The following is a 20,065-nucleotide window of genomic DNA, read 5'->3' on the forward strand; positions in this document are numbered from 1 at the left end:
TTTCAAAAACCCGCTTTATTTTTTTCTAACGGGCCTCATTGTGTAAATGTCCAATATATCTGCAATATAAGAAGTACACTACATGCACGCCATATATTCCCACAGTACAGCAAGTTTTACACATAAAATAAACAGTTACATACAATATTTATAGCCTATATATATATGCATCAAATGATACTCTAGAACAGATAAAATAACGCCAGGACATGTTTTCTTTTTTCCTTAACCATCAGCTCAGTGGTAACCACTTGAAACAAATATCACTTTGCCAACGAGGAGAACAAACAATATGAATCACATAATATTTTATTTAGGAAGTATGCGCCATTTGTGGCCATTGTTTCAAGATAGATTCGGACAAAAAGAGGATTTTCTTGCAAATGCCGACGGAAGAGCAGTTGCATAGCCTCTTATTGCTCAAGGTTGTTGGCTTCATCTTGGGCTTTTGTGGGTGTATGCTTGGGCTAGATTGTGCGAACGTGCGTGTTACGTTGTAATAATGATTCTTAGTGTGTGAGCCTGAACGAAAGTGTGCGCTGTATGAATGTAGCCTATTTGTGCATACATTTGTTTATACGTGCGTTGGAATGAGTTCGTGTAAGTGTGCTCTGTGCATGCGCTTATATGTACATGTAAATCAGTAGGCTACATGTGTGCGTGCGCGCGTGTGCACGTGTGTGAGAGACGGAGAGAGGCTTAGGTGTTTCAGGTGTACTCATAGCCCGAAGTGAGCTCTTGCACGCGGCTCTCTCTATTGAGTTTCTTCAACTTCATCCTCCGGTTTTGAAACCAGATCTTAACCTGTCTATCCGAGAGGTTGATGCTCTTGCTGATCTCCAGGCGGCGCTCGCGAGTTAAATACATATTAAACAAGAACTCTTTTTCCAGTTCGAGAGTCTGATGCTTTGTGTATGGGCATCTCTTCTTTCGTCCACTTTTTGCCGTTAGCCAACTTCCTGTTGCTTTATCCACGTTCGAGGGCTCTGTAAATAACCAATAAAAAGAATGCGTGAATATTGATAAGCGTAAGTATTCTGAGCTAACGAGCAATGTGGTTTATTTAGTGAAATGGTGCAGCACACTACAGTGCATTCAAAGAAAGAGGTACATTGTTGTTGGATGGATCTACCGCATTTGATTAATACTGGTTACTTACAAATGACGTCAGTGAATTGGTTTAAATAGCTTCTTTGCTTCCTTGTTGTTTTTGCTTTGAGGTTCATTTTTGGTTGCTATGAATCTAAGATAATTTCGTGACACTAGGGATTTGTTAAGGGAGAACGAAGTAACAAAGCATTGTGTAATTAATGTGCAAAATGGCCTATGGTATGAATTCAACTTCTTATTTCCACCAGCTTGGCACTGTAAGTGAGGTGGGGCCTGTCAATTAACTGAAATTAAACCGAACTACCTACCAGTTGAAATCAAATAAAGGACTGCTGGTTATTGCTTGTTGACTCGTTAGTTATTGTTTGCCGCAGTATTCCCCACATCGTATTTGGACGACTCATCACATACACACCCATGCAATGAATATGAGCAGCACATAAAGTTTCTATTAATATGGAAGTAGTCCTCGTTAAAGGGATATGTTGAGCATGGCGCAAATCATAAAAGAGCCCAAGAGAGGCTTCCATTCAAATGTTATTGGCTTCCTTCTAGATTACACGGCGCAGCAGGGTCAAACCATAAAACGCGCTGTACCGTTTCCGCGACGCACCAGAAAATTATTTTCATTGCGGAGATCTTAAAGCTGGTATTCCTGTTTCTACACTCCCTCTTCTCTGATCTGCACGCGCCTGTGTAGTGTGCAGTGTGTGCGCGTGCCAGCGCGATTAATTCATCTTTCTGTATGTGTGTGTGTGTGTGTGTGTGTGTGTGTGTGTCATATACTTCATTAAAGAATAGACCTCTTAATTAAACAATTTGTGTTTGGGTTTGCTAGACTAATACAAAAAAAAAACCAAACAAACAAAAAAACACAAACAAATATAAAAATATAATATTAGGTGTGGTGCGTTCTCGTCCTCATTTGACGGCTGCTACTATAATTCTATCATGATTCACATTATATCAATAAATGTATAAGACGATACATCCGGTAACAGAAGGTATTGATACCATAGAAGTCATCACCACTGTACCCATTGTACACACTGTCTGGCTTTGTCTCAAGCACTCTTCTGTTAGGCTATGCTGCCAAAATATTGAATATATACCCGATATGTTTTCATAATTGCAGTTGTGAGAATAATACATTTTAATTTTTAATACAACAATATAAACATCATATTTTATTTACATAATATTGGATTATGGCTCAAATAACTGACGGTAGGGAGATGAGTTTAAATAACTAGTCTCCATATTGTATGCTTAATGTACCCACGATTTCTCACGTTTCTGTACATGCACATGTATTTGTCTGAAACATGTATTTGTCTGTAAAGCACAAAAAACAAGGGGCTAGAACAGAAAGATCCAATTTCGTGTTTTGCCTCACATGTCAGTCACAGACACGTCTCCATATCTTCAAGATCATACCACATTCAGGTTTCAAACTGTTTCTCCTCTCGTTCATGTTAGTATTGGTGATGATATATGCCAGTTTGTGTGACAGATATTTCAGTTAAAATCTTAACAATTTGTTTTTTCATTTGGGGGCACCTATTAGGTTTATCATAAATTAATACTACTACTACACCTACTACTACTACTACTACTACTACTAATAATAATACTAATAATAACTAAATTCCATTAGCTACTATTGCTATCACTACTAACTCTATCAGTATCACCATTCTAGCCGTAGGATAATAATAATACTACTAATAATAATAATAATAATAATAATAATAATAATAATAATAATAATAAAAGCCAAAAGGTACAGCTCAGATAAGAGAGTAATTTCCAGAATACGAACAGAAATATTTGAAACACAATTCTAAATGTTTCAGAACAAGTAACAGACTGATATGATGGATCCAATAATTCCATAATACCTACATGTTGAATATTCAATCATATAAATAAACAGAAAAGATTGAATGCTCAAGATAAATAAAAAACAGACTAGTTTTATGTATTGTTAACGGTTTTTTTTACATTTTATTTTAAACTAAGTAATGAAGGGCGGAAATAATAGTTTAGGGTTGGAAACAGGCGCATTATTGCGGCATCAACGTGGGGTTGCATAACCAAAATAATTTTAATTGAATGAGAATTTGAAGACTTTGGTCCTTTCCGCGACAGCGTTCAAGATAATTCGATAATTCCAATTATAGCCAATAATAAATTCATGGAAGTGTCCTTTTATGCAGCCTTACTCAGGGTTTCGTTAAAAAGGTGTACCTGCTGCCCCTCGGTCGTGATTGTAATTACTTGGGTCGCAGTTTAATTTTTGAGAAACTAACTGAATGAAGCCTTTCATCTCAATTTTCACTTTACCTTAGATAGGAATTTATCCGTTAGTTTCATAACTGTAATACAACAAACAAAACAAAAACACGACTTACTTGTAATTCTATTTCACAGCCACTTTACCTATGTAAAAATGTACGCTCATAGCTTTTGTGTGTGTGTGAGTGTGCGTGCGTGCGTGTATGTGTGTGTGTGTGTGTGTGTGTGTGTGTGGGCGCGCGCGGATGTGTGTGTGTGTGGGTTGTGTGTGGTTTTGTTTACCTTTCAGCAGTTCGCTGTCCGAACTGCCTGCACTAATGTCCACTTTGGAGATAATATCCTTCTTCTCCGGCCGTGTCTTAGCTGTGCTGTGATCCTCGTTCTTGATTTCTTCAGCAACCGGGTCTTGATCAGGTTTGCTGATGTCCGTGAGTGATTCCTGAAGGGGTGTCTCACCAGGAGGAGTCATACTGGTCAAGGAGGCAAAACCTGGCCCAAACCCATTTCTTTCTCGCGCCCTGTCACCCGGATACTCCGGGTGCACAGTGAAGTAGTTTGGCGCAGATGTAGGGGCTCGGTCGGTCTGGTCGCGGTTAGCTATTCGGTTGTAGGCTGCAAGAGGCTCGGTAGTGTCCTTACCACTGTTTGTATCAGCCGGGTAGAGGCAACAAATTGTCTCCTCTTTGACATTGTCCACTGAAAAAGAGCAGGCGGACAGGGGTCGGGCAACAGGCTGGTCGATCCTACAAGCACTTTTTGGGTTCTCTGCCCAAGTGTCCAGCTGCGACAGGTAAGATTGTTGATGGCTGGCGCCGCGAGGCAAACCTGTGCTGGGAGACGACGGTTCGTCCCTTTTGGATAGATGTGAAGGCAAAATTCCATAATTTCTCATCACCGAACAGTCATACTCTGGACCCGTTTGCATATACATTCCAGGGCCGGGGGAATATCCTTCACCTCTGTACGCCGAGGATCCTCCCACCAACGGATCCATGAGGAAGGAGCCCGCAGCCACATTGCGGGGACATGTCATTTTACTGGTATTTTTATTGTTTTGATTCAGCAGTCCAGGTTTTTCCAACAGGAATACCGTAGTAGGAAGCTGACATATTTTTGGGGAGGGGCGCGGGTTTAAAAAAAAAATCAGCAATATAATTATGGATTCACGACACAATGTCACGTGATTATCAGACCAATGGGGTTTTGAAAGTGGCCTTGGTGTTCCAGACTGAGCTGACGTCACCGGGGTCAAGTTGGAGAGTCGGTGATACTTCGCGTGGAGCAAGGGCGCCATCTAGCCAGTGGAAATATGTAAATACACTCAACCAAGACAAAGAAAGCCACTCGACACCACCCGAACAAGCAGGCCGTTAAGATGGGTCTAGCAGCCAGAGGAACGTAAATTAAAACAGACAACAAGAAAAAACAACATCAATTCCACGACATAAAACAGAGGAACTTGAACAACAATTTAAATACAAAATATCCACCACCAACAGGTTTCAATTTTTACAACTAATTATTTCCTTTAACCTAAATTCTAAAAGTGGACAGTCGAACCGCACTTTTCTTCATATTTCTTATGGGACGCTTAACATGGTACGTATACTTATATAGTACAGGGTAATTTAAAAAAGAAAATGTATATATGACGACGAAAACCTGTCTGTGTAAACCATATCTGTGTAAACACTAGTTACACCAGCCTTTAAAATGAATAATAATCCGATTATTGTGAATAATAATAATAATAATAATAATAATGTTGTTGTTGTTGTTGCTATTATTACTATTATCATTAGTCCACTACTTGAGGAGATAATGGTTATGGGGTTTGTAGCAGTAACAGCAGTAACTAATGCAATTGAGGTTGCAACAGTTACAATATACGCCTTAGTACAGTCTACATTATTGCAGTAATTCTTAGTGTCTTAGTACAGTCTAATTATTACTGTAATTATATTGAATCCTAGCCCTTGCGTCACACGTAGCAGTGTGTTCAGCGTTGCGTCAATACAAAGTGAGTACTTTTTATCCCTTTTGCAGTTTAACAACGAGTAGTTAAACTGCGAAAGTAGACTGGCAAATACACTGTGAATGTTATGAAAAAAGGCTAACTCAACCAACGTGGCATTGCCGAACATTCATGCATTTAAAGCAGTGCGTCTTTGCCGGCACAAGAAGGAGTTAAAGAAGGCAGTCTTAGCCTGTGCCGTGGGAGAAATATGTTTGCTTGAACTGATTTGCACTTAACTGAGTTCAAAATCTGGATCCAAGGTGACAAGTTAGTCGCGGTATCATCGCTGTGGGCTGAAACACGTGAGCATTACAATAAAACACAATAACACGTTTAAGTTCGAACAAAAACGAAAGCACATGGATTATTTGAGTGAAGCACATTGGGGTATGATCCTTTGCCGCCTCTCTCTCTCTCTCGCTTTCTCACCACACACACACACACACACACACACACACACACACACAACATTTTATTTATGTGAGAGTAACACAATTCAAAGTTTCAATTTAAATATGAAATAATAATTTAATTTAAACCATCAAAACGCGTTGATATGACAATTTCCATTTGACCGATCTTTTATACACATATTCTGGATATTAAACCTTAATTGTCATTCATTTGGTGTTATTGTGCTGGCATAAACTGTTATCCGTTTTTTGTTCTGTACGTGTCTTCGTTAGTTTTGTTTCTTAAAAATTAGATTACAAAAATTAGACCATCTATAACTGTTCTTTTTGACAATTTGAAGATTTGTAGCTAATTTTGCTGGGACCCAATGTAATGTTTTACAATGAAAATCTAAATGCAGTGGATTGGATAAAGGATTTAAAAATGAATGTTACTTCCTCAACATTATTTCGATACATACAGCCGTTGTTGCTTTGATGGACTGACCAAAACCATGACACCAGTAAGGAGTTTAGATTCCTACTCATGTTCTTTATTGTTTTTTCAGGGGAAATGTAATTTAACTACTTAAAACAGACACACACAAACACACGCACACACATATAAAATACATAAATTAAAAAATATAACCTTGGACGTGTTTTTTGAGAGTTGTAAACCGCACTTACACCACACAACCGGAAAAAGAAATTGCATAGGGGATCTGACACAATGTGCACGCCCCTAAATTTATTTTTCATTTGATACATTTTCAGGATTTTTGAATGCAACGTGGTTCTGATTTTTTTTTCTTTTTTGTTCTTGCTAAACTGAATTTTGTTTGTTTCTTTGTTTTCTTCGTTTAAAGTTTTTAGAATTAACTGACTACGAGATGACAACATGAATTCGCCAGTGGTTACAAACACAGATTAATCAAAACAGATTACATTTCCATTATTGAAGACAAAAAAAAAATCTTTTCAAATTAAAGTTCTGGTCCAGTTCAAACAAAACTTGTGGAAGAGTAAATGATATAAGCAAACTACTTTATGCTATTTACATGAGAGTATTGATTTGGGTCTGGACTATATTTATATTTTATCAAAATCATTGGCAATTAAGCATAGATTTACAGTAAATTATGAGGACATTGTCAGGAAAAATCTTGCTAAAGGGGCCATTTGGCACACACACACACACAAAGAAGTAAACTCAAGTTTTCAATGAATTTATTCAAGGAACAGTATGTACTCTGATCATACTCGCCCTCTCTCCATGCTGCTTAGCTGGTGACACTTGGTCTTAAAAGTGTCAGTGACCATGGAAATGTTGGCCCACTTTAAATGCGCCAACAGAGAGGTCACTGATAATGACCCCAAAACATCACTACGTCAGATCAACTGGAGTTCTTCTCACTTGCCCCTTTGATTGGCTAGTTCAGATGTCTATCACAGACCACTTAAATTATTAAACAAGAATGCAGAACGTGATTACGCCTCCATAAATAGGGCACTTTAATTAGGGTGCTGTATTTTTTATTGTTATCTATGCAGTCTGTTCTTTGTGCGATCATTTTTTCACACCAACCCTGAGACAAGAATATATATATATATATATGTACACGCGCACACACACACACACACACACACACACACACACACATACACACATATATATATAATACACACACACACATATATACATAGAGATAGAGAGAGAGAGTATCGGCAGTGTTTTATAAATAGACGTCTTTGTTTTTAAATGAGTTATTATACAGAAGAAGCACAACAATATTTAAATTAAACTGTAGTGACATAGAATTTCCATTTATATTGTTAGTGTAAGCATTTGTAAAATATGATTTAATCTCAATGTAACTTCCTTGTGAAATAAAGGTTGTTGTTGTTGTTGTCGTTGATGATGATGATGATGATGATGATGATGAAGCAAAGTCTAGGTTACATTTAATGATATATATGGATTTGGAACGAGGAGAGCGGGATACATAACTCAGTCTTTATTTTTATTAAATAAGAAGTAAGACTAGGTGAAACCTAAACTACGGATTACGGTCAGTAAGAGTTGACTCGGAAAATGTGAGTTTGCATGTCCAAAATCTTTTATTTAAGTGTACTGTTCAAAATTATAGCAGGTAAGTAAAAGTTTTAAGTACTTACGACATCTATTATGAAAACCCCATATGTATTATACGTGAAAGTGTGTGTGTGTGTGTGTGTGTGTGTGTGAGAGAGAGAAAGAGAGAGATAGAGAGAATCATTGGTGGACCACTGAGCCTACCAACGGTATCCGACACAGACTGCACAGAGAAAACGAATAACATTCTGTACAGGTTTTACATTGTCTACTTGAAACCTGAGTACTATAAGCTGCTACGTATAGGCTACGCTTAAGACGAACTACGTAGGCTACGTAACATTGTGTAACTGGTTTCACCCTTCCATTATGAATCATTTAAGGTTAGGCAGTGTTATATTTTCATTAGCCTACTTTCATGAATTTTATGTAGCAATGTTATAGATTACGTCTCTGAAGTTTACCACAATGCCGCCTGCGTGTGTGTGTGTGTGTAAAAGAAAGAGAAATAGGGACAGAGAGAGAAAGAGAGAAACAGGGAGGGACACCTCTGAAAAATAAATTAAAATGAGAAAACCTGATATATTTGGATACCAAGTACAGATGTCACAATGCAAGATTTTATCTTTAAAATGTTTTCTTTTCCAGAATGAGCAATAACGGCTGTGTGATAAAGAATTAAGAATAGCGTAGATATAAGAAGTACTTGGCAACTCTTGTGAACGCACGAGTCCCAATGCGCGCACGCGCACATGCACGCACAAACGCAGAAAGAAAAAATAAAGATGGATGGAGCGGGAATGCCGAGAGTGAAACTGCAGAAAAATCCATCACATAATTTGTTTTCTGCAGGGTTCCTTTTATTGCATACAAAACAGGTATTCATGCTGCTAATAGCTGTATTCACCTACTGCTACTACAAGGAGCACGTGCACAGAAATCTACATAAAAATCACGTTTGTGCTTGGCTTTTATGACGAACAGGACTCCATAACCAGGATACATATTCAACCTTGAACCCAATTCTTTTTCTTAACCTTCTCCTTTGCGAACCGATATATATTTGAAAACACACACACACACACACACACACACACACATATATATATGCATATATATGTATACATACATATATATAAATATATATACATATATATATAATATATAATATATAAATTATATATATATAAATAAATTACGAAAGTAAGGCGACAGATACATGTTTAAATTAATATAAATAAAATATGAAACATGCTTCGCTGTAGACATCATGTCTCAAATAGAAAATAATAGAACAATATGTCATCAAAATATTTTATTATTTCCTCTCGAGTCTTAAAATTATATTACACTCATACTTGAACTGAGGTATGGCAGTGAAAAGAAAAAACAATAAACGATTCTGTCACTGTATTTTGGCACCGAACGCATCGATGAATTAAAACACATATACCGTGTTCTGAGGTTGTGTTTACTGTTTGTGCGAATATCATGATATCTGTCATTTTAGTGGGAAGAGCTTCAAGAAAATATCTTTTTTCGGGGTCAATTGAAATTCCACCCGACCTCAACATATTGATAAAAACACAAAAGAGAACGTGAAACTTTACGAGACGGGGCTTGAAGAAAATGAAAAACAAAATGCAAAAACTGTGCAGTTTATGATAATAGAAAAGAAGCCTGCATATCTGTTGCCAGTAGTAGGCCTTAAGATGGCTAGAACTGCTGTCGTTTTTACTCATATAATATATGAGTTTGTATGTGATGACATCAGGGAACAACATGCTACAATAATCCACGATAGCACAGCTATAACTCAATATAATGAAATACATTTTGAATAAAAATGAAGACAGGAGACTGTAAAACAGTGCATCTTCAAATACATTGTAGTGTACAGAAACCAAACAGTGTTATGGCAGAAATAAACTTTGTCTCTGGAATGGATGAAATTTAGAACATGGGTTCGTGAACCAGCAACTGACTAGTCGTGGAATTGAACAAAATGCATGTCGTAATTTATAATGCATCCCTTATACGAATATTGTATAAACGTTCTTTCATAAATTTCATAGTAGCCTACAGCACATTTCACAGCATAACGTACAGAGTTCAAAATGCGTATTAGGCCTAACCGAATTAGAATTGCATTCTTTGTATTAGACACACGTGATTTATTTGAGTACAATACATCTTATTGTAAAAATAATAATAAACTTGTAAATAGCTTTTAATTAAATTTGTACAGCGCAGGCCACAGGTTCATAGCACAATACATTATACGTTAAAGGCTTTTTTCATCGGCTACATCTGCAATTAACGCTTTCGAATTGAAAATGAGCGAATTCAAAACTTTTTGACTAATCTTCCTCTTCCCGACTTGCAGCGTTGCACCTGGATATTTTAGCCGGCGTCATCGATTAATGGAAACAAGTCAATAACACATATTATTCCAGCTCCTACCGCTTACTGCGGTAGCGTGCACAATACATAACGCATTGTAAATGTTTTACAACATTAATCATTCCGGAAAGAAAAGTAGGTTACGATACAAAATCCAGAAAAGTTGTTCCGTTCTGCCACAACTTGGCCTTCAATTACCCGGAATTCAGTCTGCAGTTGTAGTTTCGGTAGCTCCTTATCCATTAAGCTTGATCGGAGTCCTCTTTGCCTCGTCTCCACTGTCTAGAGGAATCGCTATCCCGATACAAAAAAACAAGAACTTCCAGAAATAGCACAACAAACTTGGAAATGCGGGATCTCTTTTCAAGTCCAACAGCAGGTGGCCAGAATTATCATTCGCGCAATTGTGCCGCTCTCAAAGCTAGCCCCTGGTCCAGTTTCCAAAATATATCGATTACGTCAATAACGTGTTTCGGGTTAACGTTGCTTGCGTGCCATTAGACACTAAAAGGCAACTCCAAGCATCACTGCGGCCATTCCGTGGCGGGGATTCTGATGAGGCGGGGGTGGAGACAAAACTAAGCTTAGCAACGTTGCCAGAGGACGCATCACGTGAATCTTCAGCCCAGGGCCAAGGTCTCCGGCGGGTGTGACATGCAAAGCCCATTGGCCTTGATCTTTGGCTGTGTACTCCCACCCACACAGTCTGCACCCCCTTCGTCTATCTATCATGAGCTGCAGGGCTTGAGTAAAAGGCAGACGACCAATATCCAATTGCACATTAAGCGAAACGACAGAAGTGAATGGAAGGTTTTCGTTTTCGTGCTCCTCTGCTTTATCTTCGGTGTATTGTTTAAGTAAGGGGCTTTAAAATAAAAATCGCGGCTGATCCTTTTTTATTTGTATTCTGCACATGCCTGTTTAGAGAATTCATGCTAATGTGTGCAATCAGGTACGCCAATGCGTGGCAAAATAGTTAGTTTTCGACAGTAGCTATATATTCAAACAAGTTTGGGGAATTTTTATTTTTCTAAATTCGTGAATCAGCAAACGAGCATTTAACTCTGACATCAACTTTGAAAGCAATAACAATACCTTTACTGAATAATAAAATAATCCAACACACAAAACACGCCAATTCGGGGACAGCATGAGGTTCATAAATGTTTCGCTAGGTTTTAAATTCATTTTATGATCTGCAGTCTTGTTTGCTTTGTACACGATGCCTGCCTTCGGTTATTCTCCAGATAAGAAATAAAGAACTAATGAAAAACTGAAATAATTTCTGGAAAATTAAGAATTTGTCAGTGTGCAGATCAAATAAGAATACAAAGAATAATAGATTTACTTACACAATGCTAGGTCCACAAGCAAACCAATGCAGATAAAATCGAAAAATGCTCACCGGGATGAATTAACAGTGAAAGATATTTGTGAGAGTTTCTGTGTCTACACGGTAAGATGATTTGAGCTTGCCTACACTTTGGAACAAAAATGAACTTGCTTGTGGGAAACCCATATTACTACAACGACAGTAGCTGCAAATTATATTAAGAGCAAAGAAGAATAACAGCACATATGCTTAAGAATGTTTAAATCTACGACAAGTATTAAAGTATGCATGATGTTCTCCAATAACGTGGTGCAGCCAGCAGCTGTTACTCCTCGAATAACCTCCAGAAGATGGAATGCGCAGCCATGTCACCTTGGACAATATTAAAATGAACATTAATATTAACATCAATATTAATATTAACAAAACGTCTTCTTCGTGAAATATAAAACGTTCACCCACGGATACAATAAAAAAAACTAAACACAGTAGATATGATCACTTGCAACTTTCCTTGCTCAGCTGAATACTGGTAATATCTGTTGAATACAAGTGAGTGTGAACTACAGAACTCATCTGATGAAAGGAATCAAATGAAAAAACATTTAAAATAGAAATAAGTAATGACAACGTATTCTGTATTTGCTCAGACTCTTGAGTAAGATTAAAACGACATAAGTCCACACAAGCGTGTGTGTTTTTTAAGAGTTGGAACTGGAATCTCTGAACCTTTTTTTAATTTCACGATTATTAATCTCCGTAGGTACTGTGCTTTAGGTTGGCTCGTCACTTTTCCGGGGGAAAAGCTTCACATTGATCCCGCTTTACTACAGGGGTTAAATGCGGTTACCATGGCTTTATGAGAGTTCAAAGTACACGCACGCACGCACGCACACACACACACACACACACACCAACTCCACCTATGCATACACAAATAAATACATAAATAAATACAATGCATGCATGCAAACATACATGTATACATACACACATGCGTGCGCGCACACACACACACACATACTTATTTTTCATTCGGAATAGCCAGTTTAAAAATTAGAGCTTTTTAGATTACAAGAGTGAATTATATAACATTATGATGCACCCGCTGCCTTCAATTTAACTGTGCAACTCTTTAGGCCATAGGCTCACAGTGAAGCCCCACGTGGTCGATAAACTTGAGTTTTATGGGCAGTGCCAATGAATCCGTGTTCACGTGGGCGCTTTGAACTCGACGTCCATGTTCTGTGTTGCGGTGGCCATTCATACAGACAAGGCCTCTGTAAAAAACAGCGGTGGACCGGGAGAACCACGTGTCTCTGTCTCCGGGAGAACCGGATTATTTAGTTTGTAAGCACAGCCAGATTTACTTGTTTGCTGCACACCACGGAAGCGACCGCCACTCCGCCGAACAGACGGTGCAATTAAGAGGAAAAAATAACTATTTAGTGCCCCTGTCTTTATGACTGTGTCTAGACTGGACGAGTTGTCAGATGACCAGTGGCTAACTCGTTTAGCAAGCACTAAACGGGGCTATCGCGTTTTTTTCTTCCCGATGTTATAAATGCTGTTTCATTAAGTATAAAAATGCATTAGGAAACATCTGATGAAGACTCACCGCCTCCAATACACATGTAATGTCGCCCGGGTGCGCACACTGTGCCTCAAAAAATGTGTTTTCCCTTACACGTCACACCAGCCCAGAAACCAATTCACCAATACACCTCTCCTAATTATTTTTAGACTGCTGGTAGAAATGAAGAGGGCTGTTTCAATTTTAAAACTGAAAGAAAAGGCATATCAGCTATCCATTAATATGCAATGATAAATGTAGTACAATTAGATTGGTTAACATTTAGGTACAAGCACTAATAAGTAAATCAACAGTCAACAATTATAAATGTAGTCATTGATTTATGGTAGATAGGTCATTTAATGGCGGTTTCACACCACCTTGTGTGTGTGTATGTGAATGGGTGTGTGTGTGTGTGTGAGAGAGAGAGAGAGAGAGAGAGAGAGAGAGAAAAAGAATGTATGTTTTTTGTATTTGAACTGTCACATTTTCCTAATCTATTTGCCAATGAAATCTCAGCTGGACAGGCTGGAATCCAAAAGTTCGGTTTGTTGGTTTTGTACGATTCTATGTTTTCAAAAGAACTGTATCAACTAAGACTGCCACAATATTGCAATATGTACGTTAAATTTATTACACCAACAAGTTCGTGTGGTCACGGGAGAATTCTGGCCTTACTATGCCCCTTCACCCTCCCCAAACTACTGTTCACTTTCTGTGGGTGAAATAAGGAGATAAACAAACAATTCACAAGGGCTTATGTGGACTTAAACTTAAAACACACACCCGCCAACACACAGTAAAATGTCCGGAGTTAATTCAACTCTAGCAGAGTGCATTTGAGTCCAATAGGAATTATATGACCTACTCTGTAAGAGCTGATTTAACACTGAACATTTTACGGAGTATACATTGCTGGAGTCTGATGTATGAACGATGTTTTTTCTCCATATTTTCCGACCTATTAACAGAAAATTGCTCATCCTTCTAATTATGACTTTCGAGGACGATTATTATTAGGCTATAATAATAATAATAATAATAATAATAATAATAATAATAATAATTTGTATTTAGTTTAAAGGTCAAAGGTTTTCTGTTTGCTCTATTTTTCCATTTCAATCTACGTACTTATATGTCATCTCCTTTTTCAAAAGCAAGCATAAAACAAATAAGTTAAAGGATAAACCTTAACGCTCTAGAGGGTTTAGTCCTTATAGTGTGTGCAATAACATCTGGGAAAGAAGAATTAAAATCTATATATACAGTTAAAATGCAATATTGCATAGTCTCCTCGAGGATAATTTTGATGCAGACTGCACACGTCACGGTTCTTGCTGCAGAAAACGACTGAACCCACTGGACAATCTTCAGTTAAATTCATATTTATGTCATGCAGAAAATAAGAAAATAACACAACAGAACTGGAAAAACGATCATAAAATATAGTGCCTGAGAACTGTGATAAGGGAACATTTCAGTATTAACAAACAATGATTGCAAAACGCGCGACAAAACGGAACAATAAACATTACAGAGGTCGGTAACATTATTAGAATCGCACATAGCAAGGCTAACTGTATATTTCACATATTCACAAACAAATCGAATAATTGAAAAAAACCTATCTAGACTGTAAAATGCATCCATATTAACCTTTCGTATAATATTCAAAAGGTATATTCAAAGTCTGTCATCCTTTGCTGGTTTTGATAGTGGGCACAATTGATATGATCACAAAAATTAACTGAAAAATCGATGATCGGACCGATCGTTCCATAACAGGACCTAACACTTTTTTGCTGAAGTCTCTTCTGATATCAATTTCAATACTGATGATTATTTTGCAGCATATCTAAGTGCTTCGTGTTCACAATAAGGGGTTGCCGGAGAAATACTGCAAACGATCTCGGCTTAATTTCTTTTCTTTCATTCTCCGGTTCTGGAACCAGATTTTGACCTGTCGGTCGGTCAGGTTAAGCATTCTGGAAAGCTGCATCCGTTTTTCTTTGTTGATATACACATTAAAGAAGAATTCCCGCTCAAGCTCCCGGATCTGAAACTTGGAGTATGGACATCTCTTCTTCCTTGTGCGCGGGATACCTTGAAGAAATTAAACAGGAAAAGCAAGGTCAAAGGCGGTTTAGGACCAGAGTTCACCGTGAAACCTAACGCAAAATCTGTGAAGCCTATTCAATACTAAGGCGCAAGTATGAATATGAACAGTCGGATTGCAGTGTTGATTTCAATAACAATTGTATGTGGCTGGTGTTTCTCCTTCGGCCTTTGTCTGCGCTGCAATCCCATAATTCTATTTCGCCGCATCCGTAATTTGTAAGGATCGGTTATGGCTCCCTCGCCATTAGAAGATAGGTTGAAATAAAACTTGAGCTAAAACTGAGTTTTACACCGCCTATTTTAACTGATTTTCTTGCTCATCGATCGTCAGAGCACCTCTGTGTTCCCAAAGTAGAATTATGCATCAGTCTGTTTAACTCTGTCTGCTACACGCTTTAAAAACAAAGAGACAAAATGGGCAACACGCTGCCATACTGTAGGCTATTCGGCTTAATGTACACTATGCTCCTCAAGACTAGGCTGAAATGGCCAAAATCTATATTTTATCATTACACTCTCGAAGCTATTGATTATATATGCGTTCTTGTTACGATTCAAGTGTTAATGCGGTCGGCTACAATTGTGTCGACATATAAAATTACAATCTACCTGTGTTCACATTATTCGTTATTGCCTATACCAATTAACAAAAAGCTCGTTTAACAGACAATAGCAGAGTAATCTTAGTATGAAATGAATACATAGGTGAACAGAAATAACCTCGACCAAAACATGGTTGGACAGATGGCCAAGTGTCACTTGGCCTTTGTGTATCTGCATTTCGACAAATCGAAGAGACAACTTTCCAATCAACAGGGAAAATAAACTTAACACAGACTTAACACTCAGTATTGCCAGTGAGATTATTAATGGTCAACTGTTAGTAATCCTAATTTAACACTAATTAGCAATACTAATTTAGAACATAGTATTCTGCCATCTTGAATGGCGAGGAGTAATAGACGGATTAGGTCGTTTGATACTGCACAGCTCAGAAAAATGCATTTCTCAGTCATATTAAGTTAATAACTGAACAAACACATTGAATCGTTTCTGAGCATGCCAATTTTGAAAGCGAAGGAGTGGGAAAGAACGAAAGAGTAGACAATTGCCAATGCATATTATTTTCCACACACCAGTGGAATTTTCGTGCTTTACACTGTTAGGACTGCAAGCGGCGCATACCTAGAATGTAATGTCTTAACTAGTTGCATGCAGGCTGCTAAAAAGATATTTCGCACGATGCCAAAAGCTGTGTTCTGCCCAATTGGCTTTTAACTTCGGTAGCACAGAGAAAAAATCCTTTAAATTGCCCAACGCAAGTTCATGATCAAAGTTAGCATTTGTCACAATAGCGTGCTCTTAAAATTTCACAGACTCTGAGATAGCTCAGTCTGTGTATAACATCCCATTTTTTCAAAGCGCTTTCCCATCGTAAAAATTCTTCCCGTTGGAAGAAAGAGCTTTGTAGGTTATAATAAAATCCTTTGAATGCTTATAAAACTCCACATAAAATCTGACCGACAAAACACCGGGCTAGTCCCTTAACCTTCTTTTTCATTTACAGCTTCGGTACCTACTCGAGTGGCTGTTCTTGCTGGTGTTGTCGTCCTTAGCGCCCGAGGAAGAGGCACACGAGCCCGAATTGATGTTTTCTTCCTCATCTTCTGGGTCCTTTTCCGGGTCTGCTGTGCCGGGGAGCGCGCTCGGTTGCTGGGACTCGGATTCTAACTTGCCCGAGTCGCTCTTTTGTAAACAGGTCTCTAGCTGGCCATCTGCGCCGCTATGTGCGCTCTCGAAAAAGCGATCGAATCCTTGTGGAAGGACATTGTTTTTCCCCACGCCCGAGTAAAAGCCCGTAGACGCATGGTTGGAGCTGGGGTGATGGTGGTGGTGATGATGGCTGTAGACACTGTCGTTTTTCATGAGCATTTCTGTCATGGTGGATGGCGGAAGGCAGTCTCTATGCACAAGGTCCTCTCCTGAGTAGCAGGACGCGTAATTGTTTCTGTGGTGCCATTTACTGGACGGGTCCAAGCCGTAGGAAACCTCCCGGACCGGCTGCACTTGAGACAGATTTGTGGAATAAGGATAGGTGATTTGCCGAGACGAGGCCTGTGGAAGGAACGAAGAGACTGCTGAAAATTCGGGGACGTAATAAGTGCAGCTTGGGAGGTAGAGGTTCGAGGCACAGCCTGCTCTGTCCGCAAACTCTGAAGTCCTGTCTTTGCGCGTCTGTGAGCAGAAGTTGCCCAGATTCACCGAGTTAAACATCGTTCTCCCGTTCCCGACACTATTGATAGATGTTTTGGTTTCGAACAGCAGAAGGAGAAATTTGGGAAGGCGAGATGACGCGCTATCCGTCTAAGTCGCCCCTAGACACGTGATCGAAAGTAGATATTGTCATATATCAATTTGAAGCACTTAGATGCGTAGGAGTGGTTCACTTAGGTAGGATCCAGGAGGTTCAAACGATTGGTTCAGAACACCGCAAGAGCATTATGAAAATCAATAACAGATTTCTGACCGCTTACTTATGGCACTCCCCTTAGCAGTCTCTAGAGGCATAGTTTGAATGAAATAGTAGAATAAGAGTGTAATATACACGTAATATTACAATGCAGTTAATACGTTTTAACAGGTAAGACTATTATTATTATTATTATTATTATTATTATTATTATTATTATTATTATTATTATTTGTTGTTGTTGTTGTACTAGGAGACTACTATCAATATAATATAAAAAATATAAGACTAATAGAAGCAATATTATTTGCTTTCACACTTTATTCACTTTCAACAAACCCCTTTCAGAAACAATGTTCACGTAGTTGAACGTTATGCGCTTGAAAATACTCGGTTTCTTTGCACAAGTCCACGGACACAGTATACGAGTATAAGAAAGAGTCATAAATGTCGTCCTGTGCAGCACCTGAACATAATCCCGACGAGGTTAGTCTCTGATATATCCAAGAAACACCAAGCTTCGATGCAATACATTCAAGTCACATCCAAAATAATCTATGTGGATGCAAACAAATAAAATACAGACAATTTGAGGTGTTGAACCGGGAAAGGTTCGTTTTGTTTGCGTAACAAACATCCTAAAAGAAACTAAAAATGGAAATTGTTCCTTCCAAAGACAGATTTAAATTTGAATCCATTACCTACGAGACGATATCTGTCATGAAATGTAGGCCCAATGCAGTAAGTATCAATTAAGATACAGGCCTATTATCACTTTTGCAGTTGTACCTCAAAAATATGAACGATACAGCGAATCTATATGATAATTTGGTGTTGTAAAACTTATTTTTTGTTGTTATCATTCCACATTAAGAGATTAAGCAGATTTTTCAAATAGAGGGAAAAAACTAATAAAAATAAAACTCACATGGAGACCTACATGGAATGGTTTGGAACTGTAATGGCGGTTTAAAATGTATTTATTTTTTTAAATTTTTTTTTACGATAAACCCCATTTGATACAGACAGTGTGTGGAAAGAAACATATTAGTATTGGGATGTTTCTAGATTTATTTTTAAACAACATGTTACAATACATCTGGAAGTGAGGTTAAAACAGTCAAATCACGTGTCTTAATCCGCAGATACCCCCTTGGAAAATAAAAATACAGAGCAGAATACAAAGATTTTACGGGCACTTAAGAAAATAAAATATGGATTGTTTGTGTAGGCACACACACTTGCCTGAGCGTGTTGGCATTATAATATTTACAGCCACGCCCTTTTTTGTATCTGTTCGAATGCAAATTTCATTTCACAAATCAGCACATTATTACTTTATAATGAAAACTGACAAAGATGCATAGGCTGTATATTTAAAAGTACAATCTGCAAACACACCTAACATTCCACCTGACTGTAAATAAGCCACAAGAAACAGCAGTGTAAAACTTGTAGCAACTCCACATACCTGCATAAATTAAATACATGTAAATTATATTATATACAACTATGCCACAGTGCACTGTGCCCGTAAACCAGGCACGAAAAGAAAGAACGAAGTACGTCCATGAAAAGTAGCAAGATGTTTTGTTTTTTTTAATAGTAGGTTGTATCCATAGAACTGGAATCTGATCAATGTTAATTTCAATCGAAAAAGCACGATGAAAGACTGACCTCATCAGAAAGATATCATTAGTCATTTTTTAATCGAACGCATGATCCTGGCCGCTCTGTACAGTTTTTTCGGTAAAGTTTTAATGAATTTGTCAGATTAACGTTTACTAGATACTTTATAGACCAATATGAGAAACAACATCGATTAACTAATAAGATTGAAGATAGTAAAGTAAGGTAATTATTTTCAAGATTTCCATGCAATAAGTGGCAGAGTCAAATTAATGCACGTCTGAAAATTATATCAAACATACTGTGCTCTGACGACAAAAACATAAATATTGTTTTGTGAAGAACAGCAGTAGTAGGTGGGCGCCAAATCCAGTCTAATGACATTGAGATGAATTCAGAGTTAGTAAAATTAATACTATGTATTTCTCTCTGACTGGAAAAAAAGAGGAGGGGTTCCAAGCGAGTGGGAGGCCTGGTGTATTTTGGGGGAAAGGTATGTGACCATGGCATTAGTTGTGTGTGTGTGGGGAGGGGGGGACAGTTTGTTTAAAGACCGTTTTTTAAAGATAAAAGCTTGAAGTCAAAGATGCCTGCAATCAAGTACAAAGAAACAGACAGCTGCCCAGA

At 38.0% G+C, this 20,065-nt stretch overlaps 2 protein-coding genes across 2 annotated transcripts; both read right to left on the reverse strand.

Annotated features, from left to right (window-relative positions):
• LOC118211263 (homeobox protein Hox-C10-like) lies at positions 1 to 4,633 on the reverse strand. Its single transcript, XM_035388343.1, has 2 exons — positions 3,691 to 4,633; positions 1 to 986 (listed from the first exon to the last, which is right to left on the reverse strand). Exons 1-2 carry the CDS (start codon positions 4,439 to 4,441, stop codon positions 709 to 711), a joined length of 1,029 nt encoding a protein of 342 aa, XP_035244234.1. The 5' UTR covers positions 4,442 to 4,633; the 3' UTR covers positions 1 to 708.
• Positions 4,634 to 14,589: 9,956 nt separating this feature from the next.
• LOC118211262 (homeobox protein Hox-C11a-like) lies at positions 14,590 to 17,746 on the reverse strand. The gene is given in 4 exon segments (XM_035388342.1): positions 14,590 to 15,324; positions 16,920 to 17,669; positions 17,672 to 17,716; positions 17,719 to 17,746. Coding segments are annotated over 4 exon segments (1,056 nt in total). The 3' UTR covers positions 14,590 to 15,091.
• Between the last annotated feature and the right edge of the window lie 2,319 nt (positions 17,747 to 20,065).

This window comes from Anguilla anguilla, chromosome 13 (assembly GCF_013347855.1).
Source record: "Anguilla anguilla isolate fAngAng1 chromosome 13, fAngAng1.pri, whole genome shotgun sequence".
In the NCBI taxonomy this organism is placed as follows: Eukaryota; Metazoa; Chordata; class Actinopteri; order Anguilliformes; family Anguillidae; genus Anguilla; species Anguilla anguilla.

Bases quoted from the DNA above. Each gene is read 5' to 3' on its own strand.
- LOC118211263 (XM_035388343.1), bottom strand. From the start codon at position 4,441: ATGACATGTCCCCGCAATGTGGCTGCGGGCTCCTTCCTCATGGATCCG. The intron at 987-3,690 runs GTAAACAAAACC...GGTTATTTACAG, and splicing joins GGACAGCGAACTGCTGAAAG to AGCCCTCGAACGTGGATAAA.